This window comes from Pseudorasbora parva, chromosome 25 (genome assembly GCF_024679245.1).
Source record: "Pseudorasbora parva isolate DD20220531a chromosome 25, ASM2467924v1, whole genome shotgun sequence".
Taxonomy (NCBI): Eukaryota; Metazoa; Chordata; class Actinopteri; order Cypriniformes; family Gobionidae; genus Pseudorasbora; species Pseudorasbora parva.
This window is the reverse complement of record NC_090196.1, coordinates 22276749-22298697: the sequence shown is the minus strand read 5'-3', so window position 1 is coordinate 22298697 and position 21949 is coordinate 22276749. Positions and strand designations below refer to the sequence as shown.

At 38.8% G+C, this 21949-nt stretch overlaps 1 protein-coding gene across 2 annotated transcripts; it reads left to right on the top strand.

The window, feature by feature from the left end:
* Positions 1–295: 295 nt before the first annotated feature.
* Positions 296–21790, top strand: dnajc24 (DnaJ (Hsp40) homolog, subfamily C, member 24). 2 transcript variants are annotated; one of them, XM_067436160.1, is made up of 8 exons: positions 296–367; positions 463–565; positions 858–969; positions 8889–9027; positions 12919–12987; positions 13073–13197; positions 19457–19502; positions 19580–19767. In XM_067436160.1, exons 3-8 carry the CDS (start codon positions 862–864, stop codon positions 19639–19641), a joined length of 549 nt encoding a protein of 182 aa, XP_067292261.1. In that variant the 5' UTR covers positions 296–367; positions 463–565; positions 858–861; the 3' UTR covers positions 19642–19767. The 2 variants fall into 2 exon arrangements, with proteins under 2 accessions (XP_067292261.1, XP_067292262.1); XM_067436161.1 differs by lacking the exons at positions 19457–19502; positions 19580–19767 and adding an exon at positions 21667–21790 and having other exon boundaries at positions 303–367.
* Positions 21791–21949: the final 159 nt, after the last annotated feature.

Genomic DNA, 21949 nt, shown 5'->3' with positions numbered 1-21949 from the left:
TAACGTTACATTCTAAAAAAAAATAGCAGCTGTCTCAAGCTGTAACTAATGCTGCCTGTGCTGTCGGAATTATCAGTTTTCTAGTTAAATAATAGGACATAAACGCCCTCTTAAGTCATAATTTTTGAATGCAATGAACTCATAATCACGACTTCAGGAGTGGGAAGTAGAACATCTCCGATAGCACGTGAAAGCATTATAAAATACTGGTTTGCCTTCTGCTTGCTTCTGTTTCCATAGATGCAGCGTGCCCGCTCTTGTGTTGCTCTCTAAAGCATCCGTGTAGAAACGTTGGATGAGTTCCGCCATCTTCGAGAGCAATGAAATGCTCTAGAATAGACATCAAATTGTTCAACTACAAACATAAGTAAGAATTTTTTGTGGTGTTACGCAATTTGGCTAGTTCAAAACACTGTCTGATTATAAAATATGATTTTATCAAATCATACGTGTTTCTGTCAGGGCGTTAAAGAGCGAGGCAAACCCTCACACGGGAAGCAGCATGGACTGGAGAGGCCAAGGCAAATGACAGCTGTATACAAAAGGAGAAACGCCTTCATATTAGGTTTGGAGGCGCGAAGTTCTCTTATACGATATCATCCTACAATATATCTATATCTTAATTGTTATGCTTTTTTAGTCGTTAAATGTGACGTGCTGTACACCCTGCCAACTGACTGCTGAAAACAGATTGTCTTCACTATTTACTACTAACTATCAGTACTTTTAAAACGTAATGGTCAATATGAATATAAATGAATGTTATAAATGAAGAGTTAGCGAGTCGTCCTGCACTTAAATTTTGTTTTGAACGAATAATTAATACTTTCTTCTACATTTCTGTTTGTATTCTGCAGAATTATGGCAGATTCCCGTGGTCTACATAAAGACTGGTACTCAATACTGGGTGCCTGTCCAACAGATGACATACGAGAGCTCAAACAGAAGTATCAGAAGCTCATCCTCATGGTAGGTGCTCAGAAAAATGTTCCTATACATCAATAGTTCTCAACCAGGGGGGTTGGTCCCACAAAAATAAAATATGTAGCATTAAAATAATCCGTCATAGCTGAAAATCAAACCATGGGCAATCAAACCGTACTCTGAACAGGTTCAGTCTGTCCCTGCATCCAATAGTTTTTTAACAAATGCTGCCTGATCACTGAAAGATGCGTATCATATGAAATAATAATTTATAACAATAATATACATTTTATACAGGGACCAAATCTCTACATTATGGTTATGTAAAATTGTGAACTATTAGTAAAATGTAAAATAACTGTTTTCTATTTGGATATATTTTAAAATGTAATCTGTGATGCAAAGCTGAATTTTCAGCACCATTCTTCAATCTTCAGTCTCACATGATCCTTCAGAAATTATTCTAATATGATTTGCTGCTCAAGAAACATTTATTATTATTATTATCAATGTTGAAAACAGTTTATTTTTTTAGTATTCTTTGATGAATAGAAAGTTCAAAAGAACAGTATTTATCTGAAATAACTTTATCTCGCGGCTCAACAATTTTACCTCCTACCGACCAAAATCCAAAGTACTTCCAGACATGGCTTTTTAGATTTTGGAGGGTTAAAATCTCTTTCTCTGCCGCGGTCGAGTTGGGCTCTGCACTTTCTGCCATCTTCCATGCACTTTCAGCAGCGACTGTGACCTGTCCCTGAACCCCCATGCGCATGCGCTCACTCTCAAAGCACACAGCCACGCCTCTACTACCGCAGCGTTTTTTTTAAAAATTTTTTATTTGAATATAAATTTTTACCTTCGAAATTCGTTTTTTAAAAACTATTTGAATATATATTCGAATTTAGAATATTCGTTGACAGCCCTAAGCCCCGCCCACAATTTTTTTATGTTGGGTGGTTCAGTCTGGCCTCGATCCATAGAGGAGTAATTATCTCCGAACAGAAACTGTTCGGACCAATGAAATCATTAGGGCGGGCTTTAGATGATGATGGACAGATAAACAGTAATGTAATCATGCACGTCATCAAATGTTCGAATCCTAAACGGAGAGCTTGTTTCTATATGCATTCACCTTCACAATTTCCCTCAGAAATGATGATCATGTTGGGTAAGTACTCTGTGTATCATTAATTTTTTTTTTTTTTTACAACACCGGCAAAGATCGTGTATTCCAGCCGTCTATGATTCCAGCACGGGTGCAGACCGGGTTGGCAAGTTTTTACAACAAAACCCGCTAACTACTAGCCCTAAACCATAGCTTCTCGGGGGGTTCTCTGGGGGAAAACATGGCGTTTGGGGGGTAAAATGTGTGTTATTTTGGCAAGGTTGCCTGCTAAAATTCGCACTCATGGGTCTATATATCACATAATAGTCGCTTTAACCCGCGGACATAGAAAACAACCCTCGGAAAAAAACGCGGACTTGACAACACAGTGCAGTTGAGCTCTGTTGACATTTGACAATGTGTTGCTTCGTTGCTCTGATTGGTTGTAGTTCTATCCAATTGAGGTCTTTCCTGGTTCGGTTGAAACACGCCCCATAATCACAGCCCAATGGAGCAGTTTCAGACTCATATTCTGACTAGAATTGAGTATGACCATGTCAGACTACATTTATTCAGCAAGGATGCATTAAATTGATCAAAAGTTTGGTCTAAAGACATTTATAATGCCGAGCCATAAAATTATGACAACCTTCCTTATATTTTGTTGGTTCCCCCTTTTGCTGGCAAAACCGCCCTGATCCATCGAGTCATGGACCCCTGAAAGTGTGCTGTGGTATCTGGCACCAAGATGTTAGCAGCAGATCATTTAATTCCTGTAAGTTGCGAGGTGGGGCCTACATGGATCGGACTTGTTTGTTCAGCACATCCCACAGATGCTCAATTTGATTGATATCTGGGGAATTTGGTGGCCAATTCAGCACCTCAAACTCGTGCTCCTTAAACCATTCCTGAATCGTTTTTGCTTTGTGGCAGGGCGCATTAACCTGCTGAAAGAGGCCACAGCCACCAGGGAATACCGTTTCCATGAAAGGGTGTACACTGTCTGCAACAGTGCTTAGTTAGAAGGTACGTGTCAAAGTAACATCTACATGGATGGCAGGACCCAAGGTTTCCCAGCAGAACATTGCCCAAAGCACCACACTGCCTCTGCCGGCTTGCCTTCTTCCCATAGTGCATCCTGGGGCCATGTATTCCCTAAGTAAGCAACGCACACGCACCGGCCATTCATGCCATGTAAAAGAAAACGTAATTCATCAGACCAGGCCACCTTTTTCCATTGTTCCGAGGTCCAGTTCTGATGCTCGCGTGCCCACTGCTGGCACTTTCAGGGGTGGACAGGGGTCAGCATGGGCACCCTGACTGGTCTGCGGCTATGCAGCCCCTTACGCAACAAACTGCAATGCACTGTGTATTATGACAACTTTCTATCAGAACCAGCCTTAACTTCTTGAACAATTAGAGCTCCAGTAGCTTGTCTGTTTGATCGCACCACATGGGCCAGCCTTCGCTCCCTACGTACATCAATGAACCTTGGCCGCCCATGACCCTGTCGCCGGTTCACCATTGTTCCTTCCTTGGAACACTTTTGATAGATACTGATCACTGCAGACCGGGAACAACCCATAAGAGCTGCAGTTTTGGAGATGCTTTGACCCAACTCAACCAACCGTCATCTAGCCATCACAATATGGCCCTTGTTAAACTCGCTCAAATCCTTACACTTTCAAATTTTTCCTTCTTCTATCACATATAATTTGAGGACTAAATGTTCTCTTGCTGCCTAATATATCCCACCTACTAATAGGTGCTGTGATGAAGAGATAATCAGTGTTAGGTCATAATGTTATGTTGATCGGCGTAAAATAAATGCTGTTCTTTTGAACTTTCTATTTATCAAAGAATCCTGAAAAAATAAAAAAAATATTGATAATAATCACAAACGTTTCTTGAGCAGCAAATCATATTAGAATGATTTCTGAAGGATCATGTGACAATGAAGACTGGAGTAATGATGCGGAAAAAAATAAAGCTTTGCATCACAGAAATAAGTTACATTTTAAAATCTATTATAATAGAAAAGTTATTTTACATTGTAATAATGACAGATCAAAAAAAAAAAGGAATATTTAGTAAGGTAGTTGTTAAGTCTAGGTATTGGTTAGGATTAAGGAATGCAGCGTATGGTCATAATAAGGCATTAATATGTGCTTTATAAGTACTAATAAACAGCAATGTCCATGTTTTATATCATAGTAATATGCATGCTAATAAGCAACTAGTTAATGGTGAGAATTGGACCATAAACTAAAGTGTTACCGTGTGTAACACACACACACACACACACACACACACACACACACACACACACACACACACACACACACACACACACACACACACACACACACACATTATTACCCTTGTATATCAAATATTTACGTTGTGGTCAGGAGTGTGTAGACCAACAAACAGTTCTTCTAAACTTCTGAAATCACAATTACAGTTTAGTATATATATATTTTTTTATTGCAGGTACTCTTAGATTTGAATATTGTATTGAAAAGCATTGGACCTTGGAGTCAAAGAAACTGAGTATCACTGCCATAAATGTCATTCAATACACAATAAATGCTGTATGTCATGCAGTGCATCAGTAGAATCATGTCTACTGAGCTTATAGTGATAAAATTCATACCGAGATAAAGATAATGCAGATTATGCTTGATTCTCTTATCAAAGTTTCCTCCAAGGGCAAATTGTTCTTGCTAAATACGAGCTTTGAAAACATATGCACAATTAATCAATGGCATCAGTATTTCTCATTAATGCACATTGCAGGTTGATTTATCCCAGTCAAGTTATACTTAAGCTGATTTGTTTAATCCCAAACCCATTTTAATTACAGCAATCTCATAACACCAGTCGATCAATCAGGATGTGTGCCCTGCAATTTGTAGAAGCAGTTTGAAGACTTCAGTCCAATGCCTTACGCAATATACAGCAGGAGAGTGATTGGTAATGATATTGATGATTTTTAGCCTGTCAAAGTCAAATGAATCAGCTTCTTGTGATTGAAATGACATCACATGTTGGTTTCTTCATGTTTTGAGCAGGAGACTGATTCAGAATTCAGCACTGCCATTGTAACCTGAGGCTTAAATCAATCTATACTGCTGTAATACTTAGGATTACTGTTTGCAGTGTCCAGCCTCATTCATTCTGAGATCAGCCTGACAGTAGGTGGCAGTAGTGTGATGGTAGTAGCCTTTGTGGCCCTAGTCTCTTTCCTTTCTCTCCACTGAAGCAGAAAGCGGCTGCAGGCAGCACACCAGAGCCCAGCGGAGGATGTGGCAGTGCTCCCTTCGCAGCCTCTGAGAGATGATGATGTATTGTTAGAGCTGGCGAGTGCTCCAAATTGCCCAGCCCTTTATATTGTGTTCCTGCTCTCCAAGCTCCATTAGCCCCAGTAAATGAATATTTTACAATGCGTGCAAAGAGACAGCAATTAAAGCGTGTAACTCCAGAGGGGCAGGAGGACGGGCTGCTCTAACAGAGCTCCAGCCTCTCGTTGTGTTATGTATTTATGACAAGTACCTGAGCTATACTGACTGGAAATTGTAGAATGACACTATAGTAAAATGTGTGATAATCTCATTAGTGTTTGTAACATTGAGTCAGAATACATGTTAAGAAGACTTCGGAAAACAGTATAATAAGCATTAACATTCAAAGGTTAAATCTGATTGTTTTTCAATACGGTTTTCATAAGTTATTTATTTGAGTCATGTGACAATCTGATTTCCATTTTTAAAGGATGGGCCCAGATTCCAGAAGAATTACATGGAACAACTTTGGGATTTAATTCTTTGTTTATATTACGTATTTTAACATTACTACAGTGTAACATTTTGGGATCAGTAAGATTTTTTTTAGTTACACAATTATATATTTAAGTACTGAGTATTATTAATTAACTATATATACTTAATATAGGGTTAGAGTAGGATTAGGGTTTGGTTGATGGTTAGTTGTATGTAATTATGCATAATTTACTGTTAAAACATTGGTAAGTACATGTAATATGTAACAAGGACACTGTAAACTTAAGTGTTACCTTTTTTTGTGTGTTTTTTTTTAAAGTGAATGCGTTTTTTTTTTTTTCAGGAAGAATGCATTAAATCAATCAAAAGTGACAGTAAAGACATTTATAATATAAAATCGTTATTTCAAATACATTCTATTCTTTTAAACTTTCTATTCATCCAAAAAAATCCTAAAAAATAATTTATGATAAGAAAAGTTTTTTGAGGACCAACTCAGCATATGATTTCTGAAGGATCATGATCTTTCAAAAATGTCACCAAAAAAAAAAAAAAAATCTTACTGACCCCAAGCTTTTATGTTATAGTTATTTATGTAATAATGTTAAATGAAAATATTATGAAAATATAACGAATCATACATAATACAATGAGGGACAGTTTGTCCAGTTGACAAAATTGTGCACAATGTTCACATTTTGTTTTTTAGATGCCTAACCAATTAATAATATATTCATACATTTTTACTTTTTAAGTTTTTCAAATTCAGCCTAGCGTTTCTTCATCTTTCCATCAGACACTCAGGGAAACGCTCCGTTACTACTGACCTGAAACTCAGTTCACAGGCACTGTCTATTTGACAAAAGACTACCCAGGGAGATGTTTGTGGAGCAGCAGTATGTGCTTGCCAGGGATAAGCTGCACTTCACACCTGTGGTCCTGACTTCTCAAGCTCACCTACAAAGAGTAGATGGAAGCAAAACCCCATCTCCGATTCCGCCACTGGGGAGAGAGTCTAATTCTCCAGCAGAATCTGGCGTCCTGCTGGAGGTAACTGAGAAATTGTGCTGCCAAGCTTGCTCAACCATTCTCAGGGTTCAGGAGCGGAGCTGTTTTTCCTTTTCGGTGCTGGCTGAGAATAGATGTTGGACATATTACTTTGGGAAAGGTGATGGTTCAGATTGTCTCACCACAGAAATACAAAGAGCAATTCTGATATTTAAACATAGCTAGTGTAGTTTTTGCACATGCACCTTCATTGCCATTATGGGTACTAAGATACACCCCTTACAATTTGGTGCCATAATATACTGTAGATTGCTTGTAAGTTTCCGTGTTGCGATCAGGAAATAAAATCTAATTTTCAAACTTTAAGCATTACATTACATTACATGTCGAAGCACAATGCTTATTTTAATATTTTATAGATACTAGATTAACACCGGGTGTATTATATTATACTGATTTATATTTCCAGCATTCTTCTACATGGCTTTGCTGATTTAAAGTTTCACTTACGGCTCAAGTTTTCACTTTAGCTATTTAGCTTTGGTCATTTTCTGATCCTCTGATCTGAAGCATCCTAAACACAAATCGATTTAATCCTCTTAGCTGGTATCCTGTGCAGTTCCTAATCTTAGTGTCTTTTTTACTCGGGTACTTTTAATTAAACTGAGATTTGAGTGAAGAAGGATGCTTTTCTTGCATTTTACCAACTTGAAATTCTCTGAATCTAATGAAGGTGTGTGAAAGTGCTAGTGCTGGTGTGAATTCATTCCCAAAAGCCTTCCATCGATTTAATGGCCACAATGAATGATTTGCGTCAGTATATTTAAGGATCTTTCAGTTCCCCTCTTTTCCATATTTGAGAATGGGCTACGAGGCGGCTGAGCGCTGTGTCCTCTTTCAACCGCACTGTAAAAATGGCAAGAAATGGTTAATGATTCGCTCAATCAGGAAGTTAATTTTTGGCTTGTTGCTGCAGTTGCTTTTCTGTTCCTCTTCTCATCGCATTCTGACCGCCCATTAACAAAGTGAAAACAACAACAAAAACACAAACAGAAAGGGGCGAGGAGGGAGGGGGGATGAACGGGAAACAACGGAGAACGGGCACCCTTAAATTTTAATTAGTTTTAAACGTAATTGCTTGAAATGATTAGTTGAATTCAGTCTTCCTGTTACTTAAAATTAAAAATATAATCGCTGTGGACAGTAATTGGCTTGTCCCAGATTGTCGGTTATTGTAGCCCAGTGTCACCCCATGCATCATTACCCGACTTTGGCGGCAATGCGGCTTCTGAACTATAGCGACCATACAAAAATACAAACACACACACATGCAATGCTGTGCTCGCCTGTGCCAGGGCATAATCAGAGTTTGGTTGAATGCCTGCTCGAAAGGATCTAAGTTGTTTTCCGTTTGCCCCTTTCAACCTTGCTCTTCTCCAGTGGGCGAATGAAGTGCCCCACGGCTCAACTGACCCTCGACCCCCATTAATCGATAGTCACAGCCCACAATCCCTAGATTCCTCAAGGAGAATGACTTTATACTGTATCCATCCAGGCCAGAAGGGACTGTCAAAGTAACCCCCAAAACTCCCTTTAGGGAAGCTGTATTAGACTTCTGGGTAAAAAAGATTTATTTTGGTGAAGTTGTGACGTTATGGTAAGATCTGTCATATTTTAGGACACAAAGTGAGGATTGCATTAGTGGCTGGAGGAAAGAGGCGGCCTTTGCCCTTCTAACTGTCTACTCTGCCAAGTCTATTCATTGAAAAGACATATCTGTCCTAACTGATATATAGTTTGCCTTTTTTTGCACCATTGTATTAATGTCAATGGTCTGCCTTCTCTGGTGAATTGTCCAAACACACTGCAAGTCCAAATGCAAATTGCCCATGATCTTTGCGTCAAGTCTTGTCATCTCATATACATTTTTATTATTTTACCTTTTGTATCTCCAATCATATGGACAGTTTTTTGTATTCTGACTTAATTACATAATGTTTTCAATCAAGCATGACTGTCATTGGTTATCCTTTCTGTCCATCTCATCACTGCATTTTGATCGGCAGTTTCACCCGGACAAGCAGAGTCCGGATGTTTCAGAAGGGGAGGCGGAGCAGCACCTGCAGAGATTTATTGACGTCGACCAGGCTTGGAAGATCTTGAGTAATGAGGAAAGCAGGAAGGAATACAACCTCCAGCTACGCGGTACGTTTCCTCCTGTCTATCCTCTCATGCACTTTCAGTCTCATCCTTCTGTGTATTTGAAGGAGTTTTGTTTAAATGGGCTATCTATGCTGTATTGAATTTCGTAAATGTTCAGCAAATGCTTTTGCTAAGTGACCACACTAACGTGGGATTCCTTTGCTAAGTAATCAACTAGCAACACCCTAGCAATCACCCAGAATACTCTTGAATTTTCAGTTTCATTAAGTATTGAAACTACTGTAGCACTGTTTTTTTCTTGTTGCAAGAATTATGTTTAGATGCAATGAGCTTCATTGTATCGAATTTTGGAATCTGTGCGATGAGAGTTTCATGAATGGCAAAAAAGTTCTCCAAGCAGATTCCGCTTGTTCAAGTTGGTCAGTGAATGCACCATGCTGACCAACAGAAGGCTGTTTGGTTTGGAAGTGAAATATTGTGCAAGTAAAGCTTCATACAGTACTACACTATGGACAACATCGTTTTTTTCCCCTTAAAAAATTTGAGAAGTGGTCCCCACAAGTTTTTTTGGCTTTTAGTATGAATATGTTAGCCTTTCTGAAAGCTAGTGTGCTCCAAAACAATGACAAAATTCGCATTAAGAAGACATAAGCATTCAAAACTTAGTCTCTTACTTCCGCCAACATGGTTTAACGATTTTGATGACATCACGCTGCACTTCAGCTTCTTTCTGAAGAGTCCCGCCCCCTACATTATAAATAGAAGCTGTTGCTAAAATTGGTCACTTGTTCACACATTATTTTCTACATGGTGAATGGCACATTGTGCACTATATAGGAATGATTTAAACAGTGTATGCTTTCCATTGGGGTGAATGCACACAGTCTGCTCTGGTCCATAGACACGATAGCACAGAGCAGATCTTATGTGCGAGAAAATCAGAAAATGTATGGGATCCATTTGAATTCTTCACATAATGCTATATTTTAAAGCAATATGGAAGAGATTAGGAGGAGAAACGGTTCGGGATCAGGAGGAAACTGCAGCTTTACCGAGCTCCACGGCTCTGGCCGGACTGGGATATAAACAAAATGCTATTGGCTATTTTAAAAATGGGCAATTTAAATATATCCAGCGCTGTTTTCCTGTTTCAGTGGAAATTACGTCAACACATTGAATAATGCTGCACCATCAAAAGTGAAGAAGGGATCATATTTAGGGACCTGAATATCATAGAGACATGGATTTGGCCCTTTTAACTTGATAATATTCATAGCAATTTCTAAAAGAATTGTTCGTAGAGACCATTGTGGCAATTGTTCTACGATTAACATAGGCTTACAATGCTTACAAAGTCTAGCACTGATTAGTACAGCTCATGTATACTCTGAAAAATAAAAAAAAATCACTCATTTCCATTTATTGTTGATAATTTATTAAGAGCAAAAGGCAGATTTGTCACTAGCCCTTTGGCAAACTAAAATTGTCTGAAATATTTAAAATACCAAAGGAAGGAATGAGAAGCGAGTTGTTGTCTTTGGTCTGGACAGATGCTTCCTTACAGAAGAGCGTAGTTCGAATTGTGGGTACTAGAGGAGGAGAGGAATAAAGAGAGAGAGCGAGAGAGAATGTAGGTCAGGTCTGTCACACATGGCCAGCTCTTACATGAAGTGATAGTCTGCTTCTCTCCTCTCTCGCCTAAGGAACAAGCTCCCCCTAGCCCTCCATTAGGACCTTCAATAAGTGTACATCCAGGGTCCTGTGCGCCATTAACTGGGGAGCTGTGGCATCGCCTTTGGGGGGGGACACTTTGCACAGCTACTTGCTAACGTAGATCGCCACAGCCACGGAATTGACATTTAGAGAGCATTCAAAGAAAAGCCAGGCCTTGTCTAGGCTGCACATGCAGGAGTGATAGAGTTGACCTCCTCATTTAGATGCAGACACGCTTTGATTTGACTTAATTTGCAAGTATTAAATTACACTTTTATTTTTATTTTTTATATTATATATATTTTTTGTATTATGATAATTATATTAAATATAATTTTTTTAATATGTTTCTCAAACTGTGTATATTATAAATGTAGGCATACAATTAATGTAAAGATGATTCAAACTATACAACCCTCATATAAACTATTTTATTTTCTAAATAGCAAGCTGTGTTTCAAATCAAGATCACCAAGATTCTTAACAGACAACTAATAAATGTAATTTACTAGAGGATCTGACAAAATGTTAATTGTTGCAGTTCATTAAAATGTTTAATTAATTTGAATTATAAAAAAACAAAACAAAAACAGTTTGAATGAATGATTCAGTGATTCGCTCATAAAACAAGTAATTGAATCGACTGATGATATTTAATTGTGTGTGCTTATTTCCTCTTTTTTAAAACATTTTTTTTTTCTTGGCCATCTGCTAATGCTCACTTAAAGTTAATAATGTCAATTATGATGTGATGGTTTAATTAACCTGTAGCATTTAAAAATAATTTTAAATTTTATTTTTAGGCAATATAGTGTAGAATTTTAAGTGACCTTATTAGTCATCACTCATACTAATTATTCAAAAATAATTATTGTTTTGTCGGTATTGGTGTAAAATAAAGTCTACACAGGTCATAGAAAGTCAACTGTACAGTTCATAAATTTGTCTAATGGATGTAAAAATAATAACACTACTCGGCTCTCAATTTAAGTCTATGGTCTTTTTTAATTAAGTTTGAGATTGATTCTGGCCAGCTCAAAGGATACACTAATCCCTATCCAACTTAAGTAGCCTGCCCTGCAGTCATTAACTGGACAACAAAATGTGTGTCAATATTGACCAGACAAGGTTTGATGTCAAATACTGTGGCCTCTATTTAAAAGGCCATGTTTCATTGGGTTTATCTTTTGCAGTTGATGCACTCTACTTATCAGCAATGTATTCAGTCTTGAATATTCATGAAAAGGGTCTTATTCATGAGATATAAGAAGAGATAGCATTTTACTTGTGGTTACTGTCAGTGGAATAAGTCTTTATACCGTTAATCAGTTTATGCATCTCTGACTGAAACCCTCCCGTCAGTTTCGCTTTTTGCTAAATATTATATCCAAATGTTATTCATATTCTTGAGGTGAATGGAGACACATCGGATTACTCATTTTAAAGATGGAGTTCATTTCATTGTCAAGGTTTTTGTTGTTGTTGCACTGATACGGAATGAATGATAAAAATCAGTCGCCAGAACCGAAATGGCACCTACTTAGGACATTCCTTTAAACTAATTAAAAGAAAGCATGATAAAATGTTGCATTCAAACCTGTTAATTGCCAATATCTCAGACAGGCTGGCCGAAAGGGACTAGAACCGTTACTTGGAAGTGTCGCGTCTCGGATTTCTTAATTCATTGGGAAGCAAAGAGATCTAATTTCATTCTCGGCCTCTTGACAATTAATTGTCATATTGCACTTTTTCACACATGGTTTTAGTTTCAAATTCCCTTATTAGCAGCCTTTATAAGCAGAGCATTCCCTGATTTAATATTCAATGAATATTTTAAGACGATTCATTTATGTGTATTCATAGCAGCAGTAGGAGAGATGAAGACTTCACTAGGACACTCTGAATGACCTCGGATGACTTCGAAGCTTTCCTTTTTCTAAATCTCTTATAAGTGGAACAGCGGCCCAGCAATCCTCAGTGATTATTGCTTAAATATTTAAACGAGCAAGGATTGCTTTGGAAACTTTTTGCAGATGCTTTGACTCTTCCAGACACTTTTGTGAAAGCTCAAAGGTTCAGACTGATAATAATAATAATAATTCATTACATGTATATAGCACTTTTCTAGGCACTTAAAGCGCTTTACATAGAAGGGGGACTCTCCTCAACCACCACCACCACCAATCATCAATTTGACTTATATATTACGTTTCTCTGCAGCACATGAACTGAAACAGAGCTGGCCAATGGACGCTCATATAACACTAGACGACATGAACTGGGATTGCGGTTAGTCAATACTCTGTTCTCAAGCAATTTGCAATTGAATATTATAACTATGGGTTATAATTCCAAAGTATTTCTTCTTTTTCAGACACTGAGTGTTATACTTATGGCTGCCGCTGTGGAGGAGAATATATCTTGGAGAAGGATGACACAGAAGAAATGGAAACGGTTGTGTGCTGCAATTCCTGTTCGCTCAGCATTGAAGTTAAAAAGGTTACATGACACTTGGATACTTCAAGCTAGTTTCTCATTGGACTATTATTTACCTCTTTTCTAAAAAGGGACTTCTATGGACACGTAGTAGATTTTAACAGGAAGTCAGCCCCATTCATAACTGAGCCTAGCCTGGTTAAAACCAGACCATTCTCAGTAGTAACTGAGTTATGGTCTGGCAAAGCTTCATAGACAAATAATTTCAAAAGGGGCATCACCAACCGACGATGACGTATGCAGAGCGACGGAGAATCATCGGAGACAGCAATTTTCTGTGATTTTGAGGAAGATGTTGCAATAGCTTCTGACGACTTTTGCCGTTGTTGTAAAAAAATTATGATAATAGCTGGTGTCCATCGACACTCCATCAAAAACGTTGGATCTCAGACCGACTGAAACATCTCGGATTGATGGTCGAATAGAAAACATCGAGCTCTGATCGCATTTGACCCGTTGTAAGGCATTTTTATTGCGATTAGAACGCAATTTGCAATATTTTGAAAATAAAATAATATTGAGGAGTCTTTGGAAAATTGTGTCTCACAAACTTTATTCAAATTCAGTCATTTCAGATTTGTTCGAACATTTTTAGACTTGAGCATAGTTACGCAAGTTATTTATTTACATTTTTTTACATGATTACCAGATATAGTGTGAGGAGATAAGCAAAGAAAGGCCCGATCAAGAGCTGCTGGGTGGTGTTAGCACATGATCACACTCGCCATCCTCCTCATTTTAGTAGCCAGTGTAATCCACATCTGGTAGCCGAGTGTTGTTCTTTGCTCGGGTTTTAACGCAAAGGAAAAGTTTAAATCGCTTAAAACAGAGGCAATAGCTTATTTGAACGAGTGATGTTCCACGGCGGCATCCTGCTTCACCGTCGCGGCGCTGTCGTCATCGTGTAAAGCCCGCCTCAACGTTTCTGATTGGTGCAGGGATTTCGACGGATTAGAAATGGGTTTGAATGGGCTCTTTGCCAGACTACTTGCAGAGCAAATCTAAATTTGTCAGTAAAGTTGTGTGGGTTTTCCCAGGCTAAACTGAGCCTGACACCTATGAGGAAATATGTATATATATATATATATATATATATATATATATATATATATATATATATATATATATATATATATATATATATATATATATATATATATATATATATATATATATATATATATATATATATATATATATATATATATATATATATATATAATTCAGGAACTGTTTTTTTTAATTCATTATTAAATTAATTCAAAAGGCATTTCTTTCTTAGTTACTTTTCAATGGTCTCCACAAAAATCCTTAAAGTAACCAGATTGTAAAAATCTTCCCATTATCGTTTTTTTCCCTATCATGTCACATGTACCTTTTTAGCAAGTGCATCACCAAATAACCGTTTCCAGAATTGGGTCGCACTAGACTCTCACTGTCTCAGATAGCCCTTGGTTGTTTCCTCTGAGCCAGACGTGCTCTTTTACAGACCAGACGTTTACCGAAAGAAAAAGAAAAAAACATGCTGTTTTTTCCCCAGCCCCTTCCTTTCACTCCCCTGTGTTTGCGAGGACCAGACAGCTCAGTAACCTCTTAGCTCTTGTTAACTTTGTTTGCATGTAAATAAATGCACTTTTTCCTCCTCAAACAATGAAGTCACAAACTGCCACCACACATCACTGGTTGAAAAAGGCCCTCTGGTTAATGATGAGCTTTTCTTCCAAGCATTATTGTTCTCTGGTCCACTCAATTTTCGGGGGATCCGCAAGGTTGTGGCATTGGAAAAGGGTCAAGGCTTTATTAAACTTCAAACAGTCATTAGGCTGTTTGCTAAAATCTTTCGTCCCATAGTAGAAACAGCTTGATCGGGGCAAAACCACGCTTTTCATCAATGTCCTGAGGCCTGAACCGAGGCTAGACCTGCCAGTGGACCGGCAATGGACCGAACTGTAATTGACTGTGACATCAATTACGCATAATCTCATCACTTTTGGAGAGTGGGCTTGTCAAATCTCTAATTAAGTCCTCAGTCCCCCCTATATGTGCAGACAGGATCAACAACACATTATAGTGCAATGATAGACATCATCATTCTATTTTTGAGGGGATCTAACTTTTAACCTTGCTTGCTCTTGTGGGCAGCTGGGTTTCTTTGAATGAATGTGCCTTTATGTCTTACTATAAATGATTAAAAAAATAATTCATAAAGATAAATATGGTAAAGAATAGTTTTCCTTACTGTTCTAGTCATTACTTGAGTGAACTGTGACTTTGTATGTTGGTCATCTAAATAATTTCAGTGTTCATAAAAATAGATCAGAATTTTAAGTCCGTTTTGGTTAGAAAATTAGAAAGCTATGTATTTTTATTTAAAAAATATTTTTTTATTATTGGCCATTACAATTACTTTTTCTGCTAAATATTTAAATATACACTGATGAGTAATTCTGGAAGAAATTATATTAATAACCATTTAAGTGGAACCATGACTGTTATTTGGTGACTGTTCTCACGTTATTTTCCCTGTTGACGTCTGTGTGAACGGTAACCCAAAACCTTTGTCTAACTAAGCAAGACTTTAGGTACAGAACAGGTAGCTTTGAAAAGAGTATCTTTTAATGCAAAGCCTGCGCTCCAAGGAGCAGGAAGATAGGATCCTTTTCTTTGAATGAACTTTCATCACCTTTTATGCTCTCATGGTTTCTCATTTAAAGCAGACAGTTGGGGAAAAAATACAAAACTTCCCTCTTTTAACTCATCTCAGCTCAAACCTTTAAAAGGTTAGTTCACCCAAAATAATTATCCCATAATTTATTAACCCCCAAGTCATCTTAGGTGTTAGACTTTCTTTTTTCAGCCAAATACAGAGTTATATTAAAAATATCCCGGTAATGATCAAGCTCTTTGAAGCTTTATAAATAGAGTGAACTGTACCTTAAATTTTGAAGCAAATGAAAAAGCACATCCATAAAAGTAATCCACATAAAGGATAATAAAGGCATTTTGTAAATCCATATTTATAACTTTATAAACTATAATCACTGGCTTCCGGTAACAGTCGTACACGAGTCTAGTTCCAGCAGAAGAGTGACCTATGACCCGAAGCATGACATATTGACGAAGACCGAAGCGCAGGGGATAGAGAAAAACAAAACACTGGTCACAAATTAGAAGTCTAAAATGAGAATTGTGAGAGGATTTCAATATAAGAAGAGCTTAGGTTTGTTGCCCAGCCCTGTTTGTTTGAAACAGGAGAGGCATCTACTGTCACCTAAGCTAACGCTACTCCTACATAATACACTGGGTCAGAGGTCACTCTTCCGCCGGAACTCGACTCTCGTACGGCCGTTACCAGAATCCAGTGATTATAGTTTCTTGGTTGCATATTTGCCTCTCATCTCAAAAGTGCCCTGTCAAATTTTCAAAGGGACCAACAGGTGGGAAACCTTGAGGAGGATGCTGGAGGGCATTGTTTTTTTTACTCTCACATAATATTTTCTGAATTTATTTTTAGCTAAATGCTTTAATAATAATATGAGTAATACATTTGTATTATAATAATAATAATAATAATAATATATTTTATTTGTATTAATGTAGATATGCATTTACTCTTTTACAGGCGTTTTTTTTTTTTTTTTTTTTTTTTTTACGGAATTTTATGTTCATATTGATGTGACCCCCAAATAAGTGATTCGACTTAAAACACATGCCATTGGTTTTTGCAGAAGTTAACATGTCCGTCTGCTCAAACAAACTTAGCAATATTTTGAAATTGTCACAATGTTTAGCGTCTTCGGTATGTCAATTAAACTGGAATAGGATAGTATATTTACGCTTAAAATGACACACTATAAGGTTGTATCGTTTTGGCTCTATGTTTGATGGATGACTCTACTAAAGATGTTTGCAGGAAGCTGATGGCTCCACCCTTGTGTTGTGGTTGTCTGGTTTGTTTATGACTGAGAGTCTTTTAGAGAGCCAGAGGTTTACTGCCTATCCCATCATCCTATCCATTCAATTGGCAATAATGCTTACAGCCCCCATGCAATGCTAGACCTGTGTGTGTGTGTGTGTGTGTGTGTGTGTGTGTGTGTGTGTGTGTGTGTGTGTGTGTGTGTGTGTGTGTGTGTGTGTGTGTGTGTGTGTGTGTGTGTGTGTGTGTGTGTGTGTGTGTGTGTGTGTGTGTGTGAGAGAGAGAACGTGAGAGAGATAGCCAGACAGAGAGGGATACAGTTATATTAAGCCAAAGAATAACCTCTCAAAATACCAATGAATCATTATAGGTAGTCTAGTTTTATTCTGCCTTCCTTCATTGTAATGTGTAGAGCTGAGCTATACTATCTGCTTGAAATATGAATTGGTGTGTTTGAATCATGACTGTTTTCTTTTAAAGGCTATTTACACATTTGTTGTGAAAGCAGTTGCCAAGGGAAGTCACAATGCTATAGCGTCCCCAATGTGCTCATAGACTGAGCAAGTGACAGCACTGGTGCACCCATGAAGCCACTAGGCCCTCGGGTGCCTCCACCCCACCGTCACAAGCCCGGACATGTCAGAACCTGGTTTTAAAAATAACTAGTCCTTGTTAATAAAGCAAACCCGCCCCCAACCGCTATGCCAAAACACACCGTCCTCCCTTGCCGATAATTATGTCAACCTGCTCGTCGCACACCTTCATTTGCCTGTTTTCTAATGTTAGTATGTCATACAGGTTGGCAGACAGATGCTTTCTGTCTTTAGCCAGATAGACTGAAAAGGCAGAGCAGTAATGTCTCAAAGGAGGCGGACTTGCTAATAAACGACTCCAAGTTTGAAATGCAACAAGGAACTGCTTGGCCACGCACAGCTTGCTTGGAGATGCAACTTCATTGTTTGCCAATCTCTTAATTGGTTATTGGACTTATAAGCTGTATTGAGAGAAACCCACTAATTTGGAGTGAGAGGCAGTGGGTGGTAATTGCAGACACTGTAGCTGTAGATGTATCATTTCGAAGTGTCCACCACACCTGAGCTGCCTGTGTTGTTCCCCACCCTCCTTTTTTAGGAAGTAAACATCATTTACAACTTCCGGGTCTAAGAAACCCATCATGTAGCATTGATTCCAAGTGGAACGGGAATGCCTCCATGTTGTAGGCCGTGGCTGGGATAATGAGCTCGGCCTTTTATTCCCATCGCCCGTCGCTCCTGGTGATGGAATTAGCTTGAAGCAAGCAGAGCGGAAATCACTCGGCTTTATGAATGACATCCCAGAGGTGGGAACGGATTAGTCTTCTCCCTCTCTCCCTCGGTCTGTGTGTCTGTCTGCCTCTCTCTCTCTCGCTGCCTCTCTTCTCTTTACAGCACCAGGTGGCTTTTTTTCGGGCACAAAGGTGTTTCGCTTAATCCCATTACGCCAGTGCTAAGTCTCACCAACATCAAAATTACCCCCACCACCGCTAGCCTTCGTATCTCTTTGCTTCTCCCACCCCCGGTTCGGTTTCCATCCGCTCCCTTTCCGAGTGACTGAAGGTAGTTCCACCTGAAAGGAGGGAGAGATCTGCAGGGCAGCTGCTGTTTTAGCAGTTGTTGTTACCATTGCTGACTCACAGCGATTGCCAATCCTGATCCAATTTCGCCATGCTGGTGGCCCCTTATTCCCTTGTCCAATAATGTGTCTGCTGGAAAAAATCCCACTGCTCCAAATCAAGTCTAATCCTTGCTGGAGACCTCATGTCAATCTTGTCCTCCAAAAGGGAAAAAAACAAAACAAAACCATACATCTGGACCTGCCCCAGATCTCTCTTTCTCTCCATTGCTTTGGCCTCTAGGGATGGCTTTTAAGTCCCCCCATCTTCTCCAAAGAATAGAGTAGGGATCACGCAACATGACCTACCAGAACCTTGATATCACAATATTGCCACCCTTGGGCATTGGGACATAGGTGCGGATTAAGACTTTGCATAATAAGATTACACGCTGACTGAATGATATCAAGGGACGATCCATATGTGGCAAGCTGGCTCTCTGTCTCCGGCTCAGTGGCGGGTGGTACAGCTTGTGGAGAGAGGTGCCTGGGAGAGCCGCTGGGAATCAAATGGGATTCAGATCGTAAATGAGTTGGCCATTTGCAGTCATAGCTACCAGCGATTGGATCTCTCGTCACACATTTAAATGTGAGAGGTTCGATCAGCTGTCCTTTGTGTGATTACCACAATGACCCGCAATGATGCCCAATTTTATTGTGAGATTTTTTACAGTGATTTGTGTCTTTTGATCGCAGATGTTTGACATCACTTGCTGGGGTTTTCAAGGAGCAATCAAAGAAAGTGAGATTTGATTTGACAACTAGCTTATGTCTGTCAAATGCACAATGGTCATAAATATTCCCAAATTCTAATCCTAGATTCCTTCTCGAAGAAAAGTCAGAAGTGGTCAAAGCTGGTAGAAGTTTCCTTTTGTCCATGAATACTTCGGATGCCATAGTTTAACAGTGACAGCCCCTGCTGACAGACCCCTCCATCCCAGGAGCTGCTTTTCTCTCAAGAATCTCACCATTCATGGCTCCCCATTCCCGCATCTTCAAAGCAACATTCCAAGAAAATCCCTCACATAAAAAGATACCTCTCCTCATGAGCTGATGATCTAGGGGTGTCAAGCTGTTGTTCCTGTCCCACTGTGTGCTGTGGGAAATGGACGTGTCTGTCGGCTGGATGGGATCAATAAGCACAAGGCCACAACATCGACCTGCTGCTCTCCTAAATGACTCCATGAATCCTTGTCTGCTGTGCTGGGCAGTCAGGCCCTGTGGGGAACTTGGGGAAACTGGAAATGCTTCAACCAGGGGGTCCAAACAGAAAAACATACCTGCTACTATTAAACAACACCTTCCAAACTGTATAGCAAGTACAGACCGCACGGTTTCACGAATGAGGCATTGTGTCAAAATGCTGGACAAAAGGGAAGTTGGAATGATGTTAACTAGTCTTTTGGACCCATGTGGATTTGTGATTTATATTTTAAAATGACAAACATCAGTGTTAAAGTCAGTTCAGTTAGGCTAAATATACAACAGCATCCAGAGTTAGTTTTATATTAGTCTTTGGTAAGGGTGCCAAAATATTCACAAAGTTGATCTTTAAAAAAATACTAAATTTAATCTCAAATTTAAGTACTGTATATTATAATGTTATGATGTCTGTTGACGTGTAGCAATTAAAACATTGCTTTTTTGTTTAGCTAGTATAGATGTTGTCCATTTATCGATTTATCTTCCATAATTTGATGATAGTTAACCAATGACTACCTATTTTCAATTCTGACCAGTGCAGGTAATTAAGTGTTTTTTTTTCTTCACATTTGGACCAAATCATTTACGCTGTTTAATCTTGTCAATTTTGTTTCAATCTGACCCCAGCGGCAGAAAAGCAGTATATATTACTGAGGTTTTGCATTCATTATTCATCCCTCATAACTGAGCTTCCATAGAGTGATCTATTCCTGCTTAATGAAAACACATCCGTTATCAGTGTTAATAATGGCACCCCCAGTCATGATTGTAGACTACGATCACAGAATGCGTGACACCTGCCTGTCCAGTATCAAAGCTGCATGCCGCTTATGCAAATATAGCAAGATAGTCCTGTAGATCAGTCTATGAGGCCCCACCAGTCAGATCAGAATTCCCAGGAGGTTTGTGTCACTGATAGCAATCACTGCCACAGAAGCATACAACATTACAGACTCAAATTAGCAAAGCACAGGAGAGAGAAAGGGGATTAGAGAGATCCACGGCCCCCCCGGCCCAACTTACAAATTAGATATGATAATCAAGCAACAAGATCACAATGGATTTGATGACAGGGGGTTTAGCAAAATTTAGCTTGTTACCCATGATTGCACGCTCTAATTTGGATTTAGATTTTTTTTATTGATGGTGGTGATTATGGCTTCTTTGTTTTTCTGTCTTACTACATTTAAGTCGAAAGCGCTTACAATGTCTTCTGGCTTCTTGACTTTACTTTCATAATAAGTGTCAACACTTTTGCATTACTTTATCCATGTTTTTACCTGTACATTTTCAGTAGATATGGTTGATTTTTAGAATCTAAAAATTAGATGACAATACTGAGAGAATGCTCTCTCTGCACATAGTATACGTTCATCAAATACTTTCACTTCAAACCTAAATCCCAGCCTCATCCCATTCAGATTTCAATGGGACTCAATTGTAATTACTTCAATTGTAAAATCATTATTTTTACTCACTGCTAGTTCTAAGAAAATTCTTTAGTCTTATGAAATGTTAGTTGAAATGAAAGAATCTCTTCTTTAACCATTTGTTAGTGCCTTCCCTCAGGTTTAAGACCTGTTAGATGACCCCATTGAACTACTGGGGCTCTCCAATTGCATAAAAAACAGCTGGTATTCAAATTGGATTCCCGGTCTAATTTCCTCGGAGGTAACTTGCATGTCTGTCCCATCTGTCAACAGGTGAGAACCAGAGCTGAAGCCGAATGCTCTGGTGGCTGCCTGCACAAACAGCCTAATTCAATAAGGTGATGTCGGTGTCAGCCAATGCTTATCTCCTGAATTCACACAAGGTGTCTGGGAGTTTAAACAGTGCTGGGCTGAGCAAGGTGGAAAGTTGACACCTGCCTTTCCAATCCCTTAAGACAACAGTAAGTACCTCACCTGCTGTTTTTGTGGCCGGACAGTCACATTGTGTTGAGAGAAAAGTTAGTAAACATCCTGATTTTTCTGCTTTTATTACAGC

Coding starts and splice junctions, on each gene's coding strand:
- dnajc24 (XM_067436160.1), top strand. CDS start 862: ATGGCAGATTCCCGTGGTCTACATAAAGACTGGTACTCAATACTGGGT. Junction 9,028..12,918: donor ATACAACCTCCAGCTACGCG/GTACGTTTCCTC, acceptor GTTTCTCTGCAG/CACATGAACTGAAACAGAGC. Junction 13,198..19,456: donor TCAGCATTGAAGTTAAAAAG/GTTACATGACAC, acceptor TTTTGATCGCAG/ATGTTTGACATCACTTGCTG.